The 20,302-nt window shown below is 34.8% G+C and overlaps 1 protein-coding gene across 1 annotated transcript; it reads left to right on the forward strand.

Moving 5' to 3' along the window:
- The first annotated feature begins 16,382 nt into the window (after positions 1-16,382).
- LOC145692401 (uncharacterized) lies at positions 16,383-18,029 on the forward strand. The gene has a single exon (XM_081767707.1). It carries the CDS (start codon positions 16,383-16,385, stop codon positions 18,027-18,029), a length of 1,647 nt encoding a protein of 548 aa, XP_081623833.1.
- Positions 18,030-20,302: the final 2,273 nt, after the last annotated feature.

Raw genomic sequence — 20,302 nt, forward strand, 5'->3', positions numbered from 1 at the left:
TTGATAAAGGATATATGCAAAATTGGACTTGGGAAATATTTAAAGTGAAGAAGATAATACCAAGAGATCCACCTGTTTATGAAATTGAAGATTTAAACAAGGAACCACTGGATGGATTATTCTACAGAGAGGAATTACAACCTGTGACGTTATCAGACATTTTACATAGATAAAATCATACGTACATGAAGAAAAGGCAGCAGAAAAGAATATCTTGTTCATTGGAAAGGATATCCTTCTTCTTTCGATTCCTGGATACCTGCATCATCCGTAAAGAAGATCGAGAAGTACAATGGAACCTGATGGAGATTTTTACGTTACGCTTCCCAGTAATAGTTCTATGGAATATTTTCCTGACAACACCTTAACATCATACACTACGAAACTTCATCAAAGAATGGAATTCCATGAAAAGTGGGAAGTGGCTATTGTTGAAATTCATTATCCTCATTCAATATTAAATATTAATGAAGAAAATAATAAAATTTTTTACAAACCTGCAAAAAGTGATGAATGGAAATTTATAACTATTTCTGTACGTTATTACACTGACATATCAGAATTGATAAAGATATTAAATACGTACAAGAGATTCACAAATTTACATATTTCTTATACTCGTGAGAGTAGTACCTGTTTTATACGACGTCTTCATAAAGACATAGATGTAGACGTTGCATTATCACCAAGTGTTAGTGCGATGTTGGGGTTTGATCCAAACGTTGATTTAAAGGATATGCAACAAGGCCAAAGCATTCCAAATTTACGTTTAGGACTTCCATCTACAATGTATGTGTATTGTGATATAATTCAATCTGTATTTGTTGGAGATACAGTAGCACCATTATTACGTATCATAAATATGAATCCTGTGAATCATACATTTGGAAGTAGTGTTATAGAAATTTTTAATCCTCCACATTATGTGCCTATAGAGAAGATGCATTTTGAACACATCAAAATAGATATAAAAGATAGTACAGGCTCTCCACTGGCATTTACTTTCAGAACTGTACGCGCTAAGCTACATTTTCAAATACAACGACATCAACAATTACGAACAATGCATATTTACAATACTATCAAACACAAGCTCTTTCTGGAACTTGGAACGTTTATGTTGGATCCCCTTATCAAGTTGGACATGGTATTGGAAGTTTCCTTGGAGGATTATTTCGTTCTGTCATGCCACTAGTAAAACAAAGAGCTAAAACAGTAGGAAAGGAATTATTACAATCTGGAGCAAACGTTATTACTGATGTCATCATCGATAATCAAGCTATTAACGAATCCTTTCATCAACGAATGGGTGAAGCGAGATCCGTCTTGCAAGTCAAAGCAAAAAATAAACTGAAATCTATGCTAGGATCTGGATATCAACGAAGGAAAAGAAGAATTACACATCATTCCATCTTTAACCCTTCATCATTACACATCATCAAGCGCAAGAACAAGAACAAGAGGAAACGTACACAGAAAACAAAGAAAAATCAGTCTTATAAGAAGAGGAAGTTATCACACGATATCTTTGATTAAATCATCACCATCATGGCTTTCTTACATCATCAATCCTGCGAGTGTGTATAAAGTGAACTAGATATTTTTTCTACAAAACCAACGCAAACCAGTATATTGGATAATCATGTTGTTACATACAAACCAATCAGTACACTAGCTGATAATGCTCCTATAGAGTTTGTCATCCCAGGAAGAAGTGATGAACACATAGATCTACCACATACTCTTCTTTACATCGAAGCTCAAATCGTTAAGCCTGATGGATCATCATCTGTTGAAAGTGATAAAGCTGTGGCTACTATTAATGACTTTTTAAATTCTATGTTCAGTGAACTGGAAGTGTATTTAAATAACAAACTGATTTCATTTCCATCTCATAATCATCCATATCGATCATACATTGAAAAACTGTTAAATTATGATGATTCTGCTAAAAATACTCATCTTCAATGTGCATTCTGGTTTCAAGATACTGCTGGACATATGGACGCAACATCTAGTGGTAATAGAGGATTTCAACAACGTTATGAATTAACAAAAAAAGTGCAAAATTCGACATGCTTGGACATCTTCATTGTGATATTTTTAATCAAGATAAATTTTTAATCCAAGGAGTAGAATTACGTCTCAAGTTAATTCCTGCAAAGCAAAACTTTTGTCTCATCGCTAGTGATTCGTCTGTTGAGGCTAAAGTGAATATTTTAGACGCTGCTTTACATATTAAAAAGATTAATGTTAGTCCTACAATAAAACTAGCACATAACAAGCTTCTACAATCAACAACAGCCAAATATCCTCTCACAAGAGTGCAAATGAAGTCATTCGTCATTCCAAAGGATCTTCAATCAAAAACAATTGATAATTTATTTATGGGAGTATTACCAACTCGAGTGATTGTGGCGTTTACACAAAATGATGCCTATACAGGAACAATAACTTCAAATCCATTTCATTTCAAACATTTTGACATCAATTTCTTCTCTCTATACATTGATGGAAAACCTGTACCTTCAAAACCATTACAACCAAATTTCGAAAACAACCTCTATGTTTCCTCATATCATACCTTATTCTGTGGATCAGGTATTCACTTTTCCAATCATGGCAACAATATTCCTCGCCTTGACTTTCCTCAAGGATACACTATCTTTGTTTTCGACATTATTCAAGATGGAGAAGCCAGCGCTGTGCAGCATTGGAACCTTATACGTCACGGCTGTTTTCGTCTGGAAGTTCATTTTACGAAGCCTTTACCAGCACCTATCTCCTGCATAACGTATGGAGAATTCCAATCTCTCTTAGAAGTGGATCATCATAGGAACATCATCATGGATTTTTAAAGGTACGTTATTTAAATATCTTATTATATATGTACATGTCTGCATTTTTATACATGATGTCCTCTACACTAGATTTATTGAATGCTTTGCAAACAAATTCTTTATTTCACAATCATTTCGTTGGCGTATATGCAGCCAATGAATTACCAACACATGTTCCACTACTGGAGCTATCATCATAAATACAGATCCCTCGAACAAACTTGGCACACACTGGATTTCCGTATATATTCATACTGATGGACGTGCCCACTACTTCGATACATTTGAATTTCCTCCATATGTAATACAACATATTCAATTTCTACGTAGAAATTCCATTTCTTATACATTTAATAATAAACAAATTCAAAGTGTGAAATCGTCCCTATGTGGGCATTATTCATATCTTTCCCTATGCTTCAAAGCTAAAGGAAAGTCCTTAAATGAATTTCATTACACTTTCTCATCAACTCCAGAAAAAAATGATCGTCGCTTGCTGTATTTACTTTTACAGGTAATCATGTCTTCATTCTTCTTCGTTTGTTTTGATTACTTTTTTCATATTATTGTAGGTAATCATTTCTTCTTCATCTTTATTATAATGTGTTTGTATATATTATCATTTGTTGTTTTATTTGTTCATGATTATAGATAAAATAAATTTTAAGTTATGTTTTTCAATTTTTTCATTTCAGAGTGTAAAAGATCGTCATCGTGTGTATGAACATCATCATTGTACAGTATGACTTCTATCTACGTTTCATCACCATCATCAACAGCAGTAGTATCATTAATTGAACTGTATATAGATAGCATCAGTGAACAGTATATGGCAGCTGTGAAGTTATCATCACCTGAACAGTGAAAAAAATCTAACGTTTTTTTTTAAATGTACTATTCTTACCGTCGTTTTAATTGTGTAAATAGTTTCATCATCAATAAATACTTTGTATTCTTTTTTCTCTTTGAAAACAAATGTTTTATTTCTTATTTTCTCCGTTTCCTAATAAATAAATATGTTTTATGATGAATTATGTAATTAAATACACATATCATAAAACATATTTTTAAGTCATTGAATTACAGAATTTCATAGTGGTTTTTTAAAAAGATTCTAAAACTGATTTTTTTAATTCAATGATGTAATCACATAACTACATAATAATAATGAATTCAAATACTTAGCCAGTTATTCTTTCGTAAATTAAACCAAGTATGTGAATTCAATATTATTATTATGATAGGACTTTTGTTTTTAAAAATTTAATATTAATTATTTTAGTTCCTTTTTAAAAAAAAATAAAAAAAAGTCCTATCATACTTAAGACAAAGTTGTATAATAATAATAATAATAATAATAATAATAATAATAATAATAATAATAATAATAATAATAATAATAATAATAATAATTTTGAAATACTAATTTTCATTTTAACATTCATTTCAAGAATTTGAATTCATTATGATTATTATTATTATTATTATACGTATCACTTATAATATACGAGGAAAAAATATGTTAGGATTCTTTCTTATAAAAAATTAAAAATCCTATCATATTGAGGTGTATGAAACGAACACAAAACACACAAATAAAACATTTCACTTTCACTATATATATTACATTTGATATTACGTTGTTTAGTATACATGAAAAAACAAATCAATTTTCTTCTTCTTCTTTATGAAGAGACGTTCACTTCATTGATACCCTCCGAAGGCTGAGTATCGGTTTCTCCCCACCATGGCTGTGTCGATACACTATCAAATAAATCAGCCATAATTGAATCTATGAGTTTTGTTTGCAAAATACTTTCATTTCCAATTTTAATCGTTCACCATCAATGTTCACATCACTGTTCTTATCAAGAGAGACAATTGGAAAACTGATGTTCATACCATTAATAATACTCTGTTCATCTACACAGGTATGGATTCCGGCAAGTCCTCTGCATGTAAGACACTGCAATTGTACATGATTACGAATAGTATCTGTACACAAGTCAAAATATTCACGTAGCACACTACAAACTTTACTGTTTTTCACAGCATGTTCAATACATGGTAATATTTCCAAGAAATAAAGCCAATCACTTGAAGTTAAGTACACAGTGTTTTGAGGAGCATGAAGTGTTCCTTTCTTCTCTAACATCACTAATTTTTCACCCATTAGTTTTCGCACCACCAGTTCGTTTTTTCGACCAAGAGATTTTATAAATGTAATTTCCACTTGAGAATTTAAATAGTCCGTAACAAATGGGGTCAAATGTACAAGTTTCTCCCACTCTGCCACATTTAACTCCACTCCAAACACAAGTCCTTTGCCAACACGAAGCACTGGCTCAAATGTATCACTATCCAGTCCAATACAAATTAATTTGGTTTTCATTGAATTAAGTCCATATTCAACATTTAACAAGTACTCTTTCTTGGTATCCATAGTTGATGCACAAGCACTCAAAGACATGTTACTTCAGTCGCTGCCCAGCACAGAATAACGACACTATGCATACAGATGACTGTGTATACATGAAGAGGAGGGGCGAAGAGGAAAATTCATGTTTCATCTTGTTTCTACATGCCACCATACACTTACGACGAGTAAACCAGTTCAGTAAATTCAAGATCGTGTATGTTACGTCTAGATACATTAATCTTCATTCCTTTATATATTAAATAGACATTCCCACTTTGTAAATACCTTAATAATGCACCATTATCTGCTTCCAATTTTTCAGTAGGGATACAACGTCCTGGTAAAATCACTTTTTCGCCTCCTTCAAATGTCACACATGCCTTCCTACCATATACCGTTGTAATTATCTCACAGTTTACAATACGAAATGGTACTCCAATCTCCAAATCTCGCATTTTTGTAAAGGGTACCATTGATGGCTTATTAAGCTTATCTAATAAACTCATTGACGATGACATCTTTAAATTTTGACGTTTCTTCCTTTGCAACAGCTGCTAACAGAATGATCTACACAAGCACATACGTTCCGCTTACGCTCTTCGCAGGAGGGGTGGGAGGTGGTGATTCAAATTATTAGCCAATACACGACAAGAACACGAAAAAGGCATGTTTCATCTTGTTTCTACATCTGGTAGGCATCCAAGACTATGAGCATAGCAACAGGCTGTTCTCACAAATCAACATTTTCCCACGCGTTCCTGTGGTAGCCGTAAAAGGCTATGAACATAACAACTAAAGGCTTGTCGAAACTTGCCTCCCGATTCCAGGAAATGATATCGATTTCTAGGAAAACAAGATCAAATTTCGCTGACTCGGCCGTCTATCCAGCCTGTATTCTACTCCTATTACTGATCAATATATATATTTCACTATTTGTGTGGTGAATTCTTAAGTGAAGTTTAAATAATACACAAAATTGAAAGAAGTGATTATTAAACATATCAGTGCAAATATCTGAATATCCACACAACATTATATTAAAGGTTACGGCTAACGATACATATATTGGTCGTATCAAAGCACAAATATGTTCTGTGACTTTTTTTTTAAGTTATGAATAAACGAAGTAGGCTTACTTAATATCCTGTAATGCTGTTTGGAATTCTCCACAGTGCAGGCTACCGCTGAAAAGAATTTAATTAAAAGATTAATCTGCTTATAAAGTAGAACTCCAATTATCCGCTCCGACTATCCGAATCGCTACCAATGAACTAGTCTGTTATCGAAAGCATAAAACGTCATTACAAAAGGCAACTTTTAAGGAAATCTTTGGTAGAGAGCGAAGACGAAAAAGGTGTGTTGGCTAAGCACAAAAAAATAAATTTGAAAGATTGCACTTACATGGTGGCGAAAGCATGGAGCTTGGTTAAGGCAGTCACGCTAAGACGTGCATGGAACAAATTGAAAGTCATATCATCTGAAGAAGAGAAGGAAAAACAAGCTCAAGAAAAGGAAAGGGAAGAGACAGGAGATGATGAGGATGATATGTCACTTGAGGGATTCAGAAACATTGTTTTAAAAATTTCTGGATGTTCAGAAGTTAATGCTCAAGATATAGGAGAGTGGATGGTGTGTGATTCGTCAGACCCTGGATTTCAAATTCTAAATGATGATGAGAGAAGAGAGTGTCGAGGAAGGAGATGGCAATGTCGAAGTTGATATTGGGAATTATATTTTTGATGTCGTCATAAATATAGATATTCTTACGGATATGGGCTTTTGAGTTTCTGCTATGAGGAGGAGAAATTTCACAAAACTAATGTATGTACACTCATGTCCAAAATGATTGTCGCATATCTGTAACTGTCTTCTTGTAAAAATATAATTTGATAATGATTTTGTAGGGTACTTTTCGTACTGACACTATGTGTATAAACGGAAAATGTATATTTGTGGTCAATTTCATAGGAAAATAAATATAAATACGAAACTTAGAATGAGTACAACAAAATGTTGCTAAATGGACAAGAAATTTTCATTTTCGTTTCTTGTTCATATTTACTGCTCTTTTGACATGAAATTTGCCACATACATGTATTTGCCGATTATACACATACTAACATTATAAGAAATACCATGCGAATTCGTTATCAAATTATATTCCTACCACAACATATTTATAGACATGCGACAATAATTTTGGACATGATTGTACCTTAATAGACAGTCTAATAGACATTATGCAGTTAAGAGCCGGCGGGAGTCAAGTGACCTTGACAAATCGAAGATAGAGTTTCTCTTTGCAGTTCAAAGTGTTTCCTTATTTTGGCAACAGATGGGGTTGTCGCTGAAATGCCGTCAAAGCAAATGCACCTGTCCTTTTCCTTCGTTTTCCCCTGCATGTGGTCAAAGTTGGACAGCGTAGGAGGGGGATGGTTACGGCTGTAAATAGGACAGAAGAGTGAAATTCTTTTCTTTTGGCTAAAAGAGAAACAGAACTGAAGAAACAAATAAATAAGAGGGACCAACATGATATCAGCCGTCAGCTCCGTGTCAGAGAGCGACTCAAATATCTACAACGGTCACAAACATACCATAGAGAACTAAAGCACTTGTCGCCTGTCTCTTTCTCAAAGGATTCTACCTATGGTAAATAACAGAATAGTGTGGGAAGAATCTGATATAAAATAAAGAACCATGCCAATATTTAAAAAAAACACACACACACACACACGGGAGAGTCGATATTCTAATTTATTTAGGGCCTTCGTGGTTTAAAAAAGAAAAAAAAACTTGGAATTGAAAGGCAGAAAACCCAGACAAAGATTTGAAATGTATTGACAATGTGAATCATTTTTTTAGTGGAATCCATTTCCTTATTTTCTTTTCAAAATATGACTACCAGATTTACCCTCTCTCTCGCCTTCACATTCGAATGGTCCTGGGTTCGATACCAGTTGCTGACCATCCTGAGTTTTTCCTATTATAACAGGAAAAAGCCGCAATGTTACATTCAGGCTTGGGGACCGGCTTAGAAGGACAGGAGGGAGCACATGCCCTGCTTGATGTTGGTTTTTATTGGGGGAAATAGACCACTTCATTAACAATAGAATTAAAAGATGTGTCACTCATGTCCAAAATTATTGTCGCATGTCTATAAATATGTTATTGTAGGAATATAATTTGATAACCAATTCACCCGGTATTTCTTATAATGTTAGTATGCGTACAATCGGCAAAGACATGTATGTGGCAAATTTCATGTCAAAAGAACAGTAAATAAGAACAATAAAACGAAAACAAAACTTTCATGTCCATTTAGCAACATTTTATTTTACTCATTCTAATCTTGGTATTTATAATTACTGTATTTTCCAATGAAATTTACCACATATATTTCTCGATTGTACACATAGTATTAAAAGCCTCCTGCAAAATCATTATTACATGATATTTTTACAAGAAGACAGTTATAGATATGCGACAATCATTTTGGACATGAGTGTACAAGGATGTAACAGGTGTTTATTTCAAACATTAAATAAGTGTTCGTATAAATTGAACTTATTTTCTGACGTCATAGAACTAAGAACTGTTGCAGAGCGATGTAAGTCCGGTGACAATACAACATTCCATTCTTACTTTCATACTTTGCAATATATCTATTTATTTTAAAAGCAAATTTTAATATGTTTTTATTTTCAACTTCCTTATCCTAAAATAAATACTAGCCTTTAACCAGCCCTGGTATCCCTGGTTGCATATCACTTTAGGATTTGGAAAAGGTGTCCAACGAATTAAAAAAAAATGATAAGACACCTTTTAAAGACATTCTTTTGTTAATAAATTCCCACTAAAAAGTTAAAAATAATTTTGTTTATGCAAGACTAAATAAAAAGAATGGAGCGCGTCATTTTAAGAATTTATAAAGTAACTGTAAGCCTATATGAGAGCGCATCCCCTTTTTTTTTAGTCACGCATAAACATTTTTTTTAAACTTTTAAGTGCGACTTGATTAATGAAAGAATGTCTTTAAAATGTTTATTATTATCTTTTTTTATTATTGTTAATGTTTGCGTCCTTGGCATAGGGTGTTTATTTTGGTAAGGTACCGTACGGTACGTTTCTATACTACTAGGGTATATTAAAATTTAGTTTCCTATGCGTTACTACATACATTAAAAAGCATTTTTTTTTAAAGAATTACTACCGAATATTACTACCGCTCCGCTAATAAGAGGGAGACAGATTGAGGATACCAAACACCCCTACCGTTGATTGAGAAATATTTAGGTGTCGACACTGATGAGCAACATCTACATATGAATTTGAATGTTTTATGGGCTTTAGACAATTGATTCAGACCGGGAAACATGGGGGACAGAATGTTGGAAGCAAGTAGTCCAGTCCTTAGTTTGAATGCCTGGAATGAGTAAGGACTCTTCCCCCCTTGGTAAAACCTGCCGGAATTGGAAGCAATATCAAAGAAACACTGCTTCGAAAAAATAGGGAGCAAACATGCATAAATAGTCAGAGTCGGATTTAGGTTTAGTGGGGCCCCAAGCTGTTGAAGGTAATGGGGTCCTTTATGTGTCCAGATGAACATAGGCACCCTACATACAGCAATGAAGAAACTAGAGATAATTTAGGAAGCAGACTGGTAGAAGGAGCCCTATTAATTACACGAACGTAGGCTACACAGCAGGAAACACTGTTGCTACGTATATATAAATTTTATTTTATTTTTTTAAATTTTCTTATATTTTAGAAATCCAGTTTTTCTTTAGATTTTGGGGCCCCCAAGAGAGCGGGGCCCTAAGCTATAGCTTGTTTAGCTTACACGTAACTCCGGCACTGTAAATAGTATACATATACAGGCGCGGATCCAAGGGTGGCTATAGAGGCTATAGCCCCCCCCCCTTTGACGCTCAGGTATACACTGGATAAAATGGGCTTCAATCCTGTTTACTCTGGATAAAGAGGCAAACTATGGTTTAGCTCCTCCCTTGATCATATCCTGGATCCACCACTATATATATATATATATATATATATATATATATATATATATATATATATATATATATATATATGTACATGTATGTATGTATATAAATGTGTGTGTCTAGTATGTTGTACGATGGAAGCTGATGAAAGAGCTTTATACCATATTATTCTTGATTTTTTGACAGGTAAACAAAGAATATTTCGGGAATTAATCTATCCTAAAGATTATAATAATGTATCTTATTTTTTCTCTTGCATGTATATTCTTAGTCCTGCAGGAAGTTTTCATTTCTTTCTTGGAATAGATAAACGAAGACTTTGGTTCGGCTTCTCCTTCACAAATTTTTGTCAAAAGGTTGACTTTATCGCTACAGACACAAATTACTTCTCACAGAAACCATCTACAAACACACTGTACTGCTGAAACAGAAACCATCAACCAAAGAGGTCATAAATTTTGCCATTTGAAGTTCCCATTCTTCACAATGATTTCCTTCCTCCCGCCCCTGTTAAGAAGTTAAGTAGATTTTCAAAAGGACTGGCTCCCGCTGAGAAGGAAAGTGGGATGAGGAATGACTATAGTGCCATCTAGCAGTTATACGGCCAAGTACGTGAACACGAAAAAATCTGATTTCTGATTTCTGTAGATTCAATTATGAAGGATATAATTTCTCATCGACTGTGAAATGGATGTCTTTGTAAACAGCGAAAAAAATAGTACAGTAGCGCACAAATACAAAGATTGTACTCCATTCTAAAAAAAGTCCGGAGTTTTTAGCTCTTTTCCTTACTGTAAAAAAACAGAAGACTTTTCCGTCTGATTTTGATCATTTTCTTATGGGAATTTGGATTATAATTATCTGTATTTATAAGAAGAAAATATCACGCACAGCGTTCAAATTGCACCTTTAAAATGAGATGCATCATATTTAGTGCGCTACTGAGACATTTTTGCGAAAGAACGAAATGAAACCGTGATTTGCCTAAAAAATGGTTGAGATCCCATGTTAAATTGAACACCAATATTCCGGCCGCTGTGTCGCACTCCTTCTCCCTCTTAAGTATCATGATACGCCCTATGAGTTAAGTGAGAACCCCACTATAGTTCCTACAAAAAGATTACTTCAGATTTTAATTTCTTTCGGACAGCCTAAACAATACCCTCAGTTGTGCCGAATACTGGAAACTGCATGTCAATACCTAATAAAGTAACGGAGGTATGAGGAATGACATATTTGATGACGTCATAAATATAGTGATTCTTATGGATATGGACTTTTGAGTCTGCTATAAGGAGGAGAAATTTCACAAAACTAATATATGTACCTTAATAGACAAACTAACGAGCGTTCTGTAGTAAACTATGATGGTACCCTATGGGTTAAGTGAGAACCCACTATAGATTCTACAAAAAGATTACTTCATTTTTCAATTTCGTTCGGGCTTCTTAAACAATACACTCAGTTGTGTCGAATACTGAAAACTGCATGTCAATAGCTAATAAAGTAACGGAGATATGAGGAATTGAAGGGCCCTCTGCAATAAGAAGGTAAGTGAAAAATGGAAGTTTTGAGTTACAAAGCTTTTAAACTTGCAACTTAAACACAAAGTGCAACGTTCTAATTAACAGGAGTAAATCTGTTTATATATGCCTATGGAGAAAAATGGAGCAGCGCCTGCTCTGTGTTTTGGGGCATAAAATGGCGAATACCGAAAATCGGGAATAATAAAAAACGAAGGTGAAAAAGTGAGCATTTACCTTGTTATTGCATTACCTAAACTAATGATGAAAAGAAAATGGACAGTAAGAACATACAACGACATGTGTGACAACGTTTATGTATTGTAAGACACAAGAATACAAAATATCAATAACTCAGCATTGTATTCAACAAAATCCGGAAACCGCACTGTCTTGAGCCCATTTCTGATTCAGAATCCTGGAGCACAGATATTTAAAAAAAAATCCAGCAGTGTTCCGCTCGTTCTTGTAAAACTGCTGCTTGGCAAGAGTAACAAATTGTAGCAGGGCTTCCACATCCTTCTTCTCTGAATTCTTGATTCCCTGTTTGTTGGTTTCTTGAGGAAGAACAGAATGGTGTCCACTGTTGTGCCTGCACGGAATAAGCTTTTTCTCCTACACCACTATACGTTTCCAAAACTGACACAGATCCATGTAGGTGGTTTTCATCCCCTTCCCCCTTGCCCGATTTACTAGTAAATCCGAAAACTGGATTCGGATTAGATATCCGAATTACAAATCATGACTTTTGGTCTTCAAATCCGAATTTAAATCTGAATCCGGATATCCGGAATTCGAATTTTTGAAAACCCAAACATTCCAATATCCGGATTTTTGACAGCACTGTTTGAATTTCTATATTAACCTCGAAAAAAGAAACAAAACACTGCATTTCGTCCTGATTTTGCTAAATTTCTTTGCCATAGTTACGATTTTTCTCTTTCATCCCTTCCGCTTCTGTCGTTCTGATTCGACTGCTTCCATTTTGTCCATTTCGAAACAAAATGGTCAAGTATGTCTCCGTACCAGTCCTTTCACCTGCACCGACCCACATAAGGCCGAAAAATGAAATTACGGCGCCAAAAATAGAAAAAAATATTGTGATGAAACTAATCAGAAATGCCTTCAAAATAGTCCCTATATACTAGTCCATGATGTACCATAAGAATTTGTTTTGTGAACGCAACACAGTAGCCAGCGAATGTGCGCAAAGTTGGAGTTTATTTCGAACGGCCAACTGTAGTTAGTTGTGCCTGAGTTGCTGACGGAGAAACAGCTCGTGCTAAATTTTCCCAAAGTGACAGTAACAAGATTTCAATACGTATATTGAAGAGTTAGATATATATATAGTGCACACCTGAAATGACTGTGAACCTAACAAGTGAGCCTAGTGTAAATACAGTACAGGTAGTATGATGGACGAGTGCGGTGTCGAAACAAGGAAGAAATATTTACTATACATAGAGTTAAAGTTCCAAAGAGTACCGCGAATATTCTTGGACAATTCGACAATATATCTTATATCGAACATAGAACAGGAATACACACGTCCCCCATTTTCCCCCTTTCCTGATTGGAGACTATTGTTTACACACAGTTGTGGCAACAATTTGTGAAGAGCATGAAAACTAAGAGAAGAGAACCTCTTTATAGTGTTATTTAAAGCGCATTTTTACAATAGGTCTTCATTAAAATGTAACGAACAATTATTACAGTATACATTAAACAAGTGTGGTATCAGTGAACTTGTTGAACGTGGAAATAAACTGAAAACTGTAGTGAAAGTATTTGTGTCAAAGATTTTGGCAAAATGGCGGGCATGTAATTACATGTACGAGTGGGAAATAAGCATATGGAGTGACTTGATCAAGACGTAACACTTCCGGTGTTACAACCATCACAGCGTCCGTCAACAACATCACGACTTTCGGAGCAAATGAGAAGAGGAAGATCAAGAAAAGTGTTCGAAGAGAGTTCGCAACGAAGTAAGAAAAGATATGTGAAGAAAATTGTAAAGAATACCAGTTCCGAAAACCTGTGCTTGTATGTAGAACCAAGTTTGGTGAAATCTGGCAAGAGTACTGCAGCCGAAGTTGTGAAATTAGCGATCCAGTCTTCGCCTAAGAGATTGAAAAATGTGAAAGCGATCCAGGATACATCATCTGCTACTATATGACCATGCAGGCCTGACGAAGCTTTAGGCCTTCTAGTGGATCTTAGCTTGGCAAAGGAAGATTATAAAGGATGAGACTTGGAGCAAAAGAAAGAGGAGCAGATATTTATCCCTCATATCATGTGCTAGCAGAGACAAAGAAGTGTCATCCTGCAAATATTACGGTAACTGTAAACGAGGCTGTGGTCCCACTGCAAGATGAGCTCAATCATACTACACTACGTTTAGTACAAGTACAGAGTGATGTGATACTGCAGAACATTTCGGAGGACTGTGATATTATCGATATTTATTATAAATGGGGCCTAGATGGTAGCGGTGGCCACAGCATATATAAACAAACTTTCGCGAATAATTCCTACGTGGATTCCAACATACTTTTATGTACCATTGTACGTGTGTCAATCTAATTGTAAGAACACAACAATATTTTGGAAGAACATGACTCCATCATCGACAAGGTAGTGCTACCAATTGCCTCTAAGATAAAAAAGGAAACGGTTCACAATGTGAAATCACAGTATGACAAAGTACAAACACAAATATTGCAATTGCAGCTAATAATCGTTCTTGGCAATAAGACAATAAAATTTAATCATATTCCGCATATAGGCATATAGGCGTAGTCGTCTCATGAGGATTTCTGAGCAGGATATCCAATAAAATCAACATTTTTATTTTTAGCGTCGTAACTCAATACTTTGGCCCTATGTGCGACCCTTGAAAACGAAGTTACAGACACGTCACGTCGCCTCCTCGCATCTACCAGTGCTTGCTTTACTAGCCGCAGACAGCGGCGCCCTCTGTTATATGCATTGAGAAACGGCAACTCGATGCACATGAATTGTACTTTTCTCACAACAGACTCTTCGAATATGCACCAGAGGTGACGGAAAAGGAAAGTAAGTCCACACGCCTTCTTGAGCTATGTTTTACCAGGAATCGAGGTAACTAGACTTACCATGTTATTGCATAGGGCCCTTCAAATGTATCCTACCGTTGCTGATTTATAATCTATTAAAGTGAAATGTTAGTAATGAAACACTTGTATTTTTAATCAGATGAACACAAGGGCAAAAGAAAGCGATAGCCTTATTAATCATAATTTTCTTCATCCCTTTTTAAAAGGTATTTCTATAGCTAAATGTTATGTAGCAATGTAATCGCAACCATAAAATTTCAAAATTACTGAGGAACATGGGCGTCATTAGGGGGGGATTTTATATTATACCGCTCATATGCCTTCGTCCCCTCAGCCTGTGCGCCTCCTTATGTATTATGAAACTAATATACATCTGCAGGAAAATATAGATGAGTTAGAACAATATCTGCGTACCTGAGAAGATAAATGAGAACACATACAACCTTGCACTGGAAATCTTTGAAAAGAGACTGGCCGTGAATTTAAGTACAAGGGACATTTGCCGTTCTCATAGAGTAGGACAGAAGAAGCCTTGTAGTACACGGCCAATTATTGTTAAATTTGTTAGTTATCGCTCACGGGCTGAAGTGTTTAATCAGAAACGGAAGCTAAAGAACTCTGGAATTGTGATAAGAGAAGATATATGTAGTTCACGACTGCAGCTACTGCAAAAGGCACTTAAGAAGTTTGACCCCAAGAATGTGTATACAAGGAACGGAAAAATTGTTGTCATCATCAATGGCAAAAAGAACTACGTTACGCACGTTTCTCAATTACAGGAGCTGTAAAGTTTGCTCTCTACAGTGTGTGAATGATGACCTTGTGCGTAGTGCAAAAGTGTGTAACTTGCAGGTAGTGCAAAAGTGTATTTACGTTATAGTTATCTGTTCTGTTCTATGTTAGAAATATATTTTATACTTTAAAGGACAACTATGGTAAGTCGAAATCAATTTTGCTCTTTTGTTATCTGTGTGCCGTGAGTTGACAAATTTATAATATATTAGTGGATATAGAAGTTGAACCTGTACAAGGGTACTTGTACCAATGTTGTAATTTAGTTACTCATCACGTTACAAATCTCCACTGGACACCATAAAGTTAACAAGTTGAACCTATACAAGGGTACTTGTACCAATGTTGTAAGTTAGTTACTCATCACGTTACAAATCTCAACTGGACACGATGAAGTTAACAACTTAACAACACGATGAAAATGCTAAATTTTAAGCACGGTTTTATTAAGTGTGCGTTAAGTGATAAATACAAAAATGCCTATGTTAGAACTGCATTTATAAGGCGATTTTTCCCCATACTGTTATTTCTTCTTTACTGTAAGTTCAGTCATCTATGTTCTATGGTATTTTATTTTATGTTTATCGGTAGTAAAGGCAGTCATCATATCATGTGTGTCAGTGTAGCCTTTCAGTTTCGCCAGGGCTCAATTACTGCTTTAATGGTGTTTTTTACATACATTTTAGTTATAACCTTTGTATTTGAATATGGGTAGTACAAACATAAATGATGTGGGGTTTCAGATCCTTACTCAATCTGCTGCTTCGTCAAATTTTAAGATTATGCATGCAAATGTCCGTTCTCTTTTTCCTAAAATTGACGAAGTACGGCTACTCGCTGTCTCCGCAAAATGTTCCATTTTGATTATATCGGAAACATGGTTGGACGATTCTATAAGTACAAGGCAAATTGAGATTCCAGGATATTCAGTCATTCGCAGTGACAAAGAGAGGGGTGGAGGCATGCTGATTTACTACTTAAAACATATTAAAGTGAAAGTTGTTGACTTTCAATCTAACGATGTTTATCAAGATATAGAAATTTTAAATCTTGTTGTTAATGTGAACCACTTGTCATTTGTTATTACTGCTGTATATAGATCTCCAAGCATACCATATAGGGAATTGTCAGCGATCGAAGATGCCGTATTGGAACTATATCCACAAGTAGACCAAATATTCGTTGTTGGTGATTTCAATTGCGATCAACTCTGTCCAGATAAACAAGAAACTATTTATTTGAAATCTATTATTAACATATTAGGTTTCACACAGTTAATAAATGAACCCACGAGAGTCACTGAAACTACCGAATCTTTGCTAGATTTAATTATTACTGACAACACGGAACAGGTACACTCGTTTGGAGTTAGTCCACCCGTTGGAACATCAGACCACAGCGTAATTCACGTCACTCTCAAGCTTCATACAATATCCAAAATTACCAGTAGAGTAATTCAGCGTCGTACTTACGCTTCATTTAATACCAAATCGTTTTATCATGATGCACAAAATTACAACTGGGATAAGATTATTCAAATGCAAACAATAGATAATAAAGTTGAAGTTTTACAAAACTCTATACTTGATATTTTTCATAACCATGCACCGCTCAAAACGAAAAGGCTATCTAAGAACACTTTTCCCTTTATTTCAAGTAACACAAAACTTTTAAAGAAGTTGCGTGACCGTGCTTACAGAAAATATAAAAGAACGAAGAATCAGTTGCATTGGGAGGATTACAGACGCTTGCGTAACTTCACAACTACAGTTGTGCGACAAGAAAAGACTGCGTATTTTTCTGATTGTATGAGATCTACTAATGATGTACGTAACATATGGAAAACTTTGAGTGATCTTGGTGTAGGTAAAAGCGATTCATGCTTGATTCTTCCAGATGATGTAAATGACATTGAAGCTATAAATTCACATTTCACAAGTGTCTATAAAATGTCTAAGACAAGCGCTGAAGTACTTGATCAACAAACGCATTGGCTTTCATCGCGTACACTAAATAGCAATATTGAAACGTTTAAGTTTCACACTGTAAACGAGACAGAAGTTAAAACTGCAATACACAGTATTAAGTCCAACACATGTGCGTTTGATGGAATAACAGGAAAAATGCTTCGACTGTCTGTTCCGTTTATTTTAACTCCACTTACTCACATAGTAAATTACTCATTAACTCAAGGTTGTTTTCCAGAACTGTGGAAGCGAGCGAAGATGGTACCACTGCCCAAGAAGACAGATGTACAGTCGCTTGATGAACTTCGTCCCATCAGTTTACTTCCAATTATCTCCAAAAGTACTAGAAAAGGTAGCATTTCAGGAATAAACAACTTATATCAATAAAAATGAAATATTGCCTGTTACTCAATCCGGCTTCCGTAAAGAACATAGCACAACCCTTTTAGAAATTACAGATTCAATTTTGAATTCAATAGAAAATTCAATGGTAACAGTTTTGGCCTTGTTGGTTCTTTCGAAGGCTTTTGATCTAGTAAATCATGAACTCCTACTGGCCAAAATGAAATATTACAACTTCTCGGAATCAGTTATTAAATGGTTCCAGAGCTATCTCTCTTGTAGACAGCAACAAGTAATACTAAGAGGAGAAAGACAGGTATCTACCCCATCCCTGATAAAGGCAGGAGTTCCGCAAGGTTCAATATTAGGTCCCCTATTATTTTCATTCTTCAGCAGATCTTTCTACAGTCATAAAACATTCATCAGTTCACTTCTATGCGGATGATACACAGATCTTCATCAGTAGTACGCCTGAAAATATTATGGACACAATAGAGTTACTTACTACGGATCTTTTAGCTGTTAGCAACTGGTGCCTTAAGAATGGTCTTTTACTTAATCCATTAAAAAGTGTTTTCACTGTATTGGGAACATCACATCAGTTGAGCAAAATCAACCCTGATGACCTAAAAGTTACTGTAGTGAATTTCAATACTCCATTTTCTCCCTTTGTAAAAGATCTAGGCTTAATAATAGACCAAGGGCTTAGCAGGAATAAACACATATCTGAACAGTGTATTAAAGCTAAGCGCATCTTACGACAGCTTTATAAATTAAAAGGCTATTTGTCGCAAGAAACAAGACTATATCTTGTTAACACTCTCATTTTGCCTCTATTCGATTACTGCGATTCAATATATGGTAGTTCTCTCTCCACTCAAAATACTAGGGCAATTCAGAAAATACAGAATTACTCTATACGCTTCTCTCTCAATTACAGAAAGTCTCAGCATATTCTGCCGGTACTTAATGAATGCAATATCCTAATCATGTCCCGAAGACGATAGCTCCGATACTGTTGTTTACCATACAAAAACATTTACATAAAGGACCACCTTACTTGCATCATAAATTAACATGTAGATCAGAAATTCACCGTTACAATACTCGAGGAAGTAATAAACTGAATATGCCCCGGCATTCTTTAAAAATAACAGAGAAGGCATTTTCAATTTCTGCAGTAAGAATCTGGAACTCCCTACCAAAGTCAATCACTGACAAGCCGTATATTCATTTAAATCATCACACCAAACATTACTATTTAGAGATCAGAGACAAAGCATTGGCACACATGAAAGGTTTACTACAGTTTGAAATTGGACTGAAATTGGTATGAAATTGGACTAGCAGTATGAGTATAGTTTTTTTATTTACATTTACTGAGTGTTTTGTTTATCTTTAGTATTATTGAATGTATCATGTTATGTTGTTATTTGTATCTTGTATCTTATTTGTGTCTTTATTTTTTCTTTCTTTTCTTTGTAATGATGATGAGGGTTAGGTGGCAGAACAGCCTCTGGCTGAACCTCGCCCGCTGAAATAAAGAGAAATTCAATTCAAATTCAATTCAATTCAATTCAATATCCTTCCCAGCATGTTTAGCGAAATTGCAATGTATTAACACAACACGCGCACATGTATTTAAAGTATCAAGATATTTGTTTGGCCACAAATAAACACACTTTTGCAACCACATCTTGTATGTTGGACAGTCCTTAACCTGTACAGAGAGATTAAATCCGTCTATACTATGCAAGTTTTAAGTACCAGAATAATTGCTTTAAAAAGTTGTTGAGTATTAATGAGAGTTGCTTCACCATTTTTAATTTTGTTTTGTATACTATTACCATTTACATTGGCAGCACAAAATTAGTTTTTAAAAATTTTAAATCCCAGCCAGTTTATGAGTGGAATCATTTTTGTTGGGCTCTGCGTGCCAATAAGTGACTTCACTGACATTTGCGTGAACTTTTATATCTTAGAACTGGGCTATTCAAAAACATCATAACAAACAATTTTCTTCAGCACTTTCTCTTCTTTAATTTTAACTCGCAGCATGAAAAGCCCTAATAGGTGAAAATTACTCCCTAAGTTTAGTATTGAAATTTAATAAATTCTATTTTTTAGAGCTGAGGTTTGTAATGAAGGGGTGAAATATCAAAGTTCATTCTTTAATTATAATTTCATATGGTATTATAGTGACTATAGCCAGAGCAACAACATTGATATAATTTTTCCTGAAATCTTTATATCTTTTTTAATTTAAAGTTTTGTAATTAATGCAATGTGTCATATATAATACCTCTGATGGGACATCG

The sequence above is a fragment of the Thermobia domestica genome, chromosome 8, assembly GCF_964235325.1.
Source record: "Thermobia domestica chromosome 8, izTheDome1.hap1.1, whole genome shotgun sequence".
Taxonomy (NCBI): Eukaryota; Metazoa; Arthropoda; class Insecta; order Zygentoma; family Lepismatidae; genus Thermobia; species Thermobia domestica.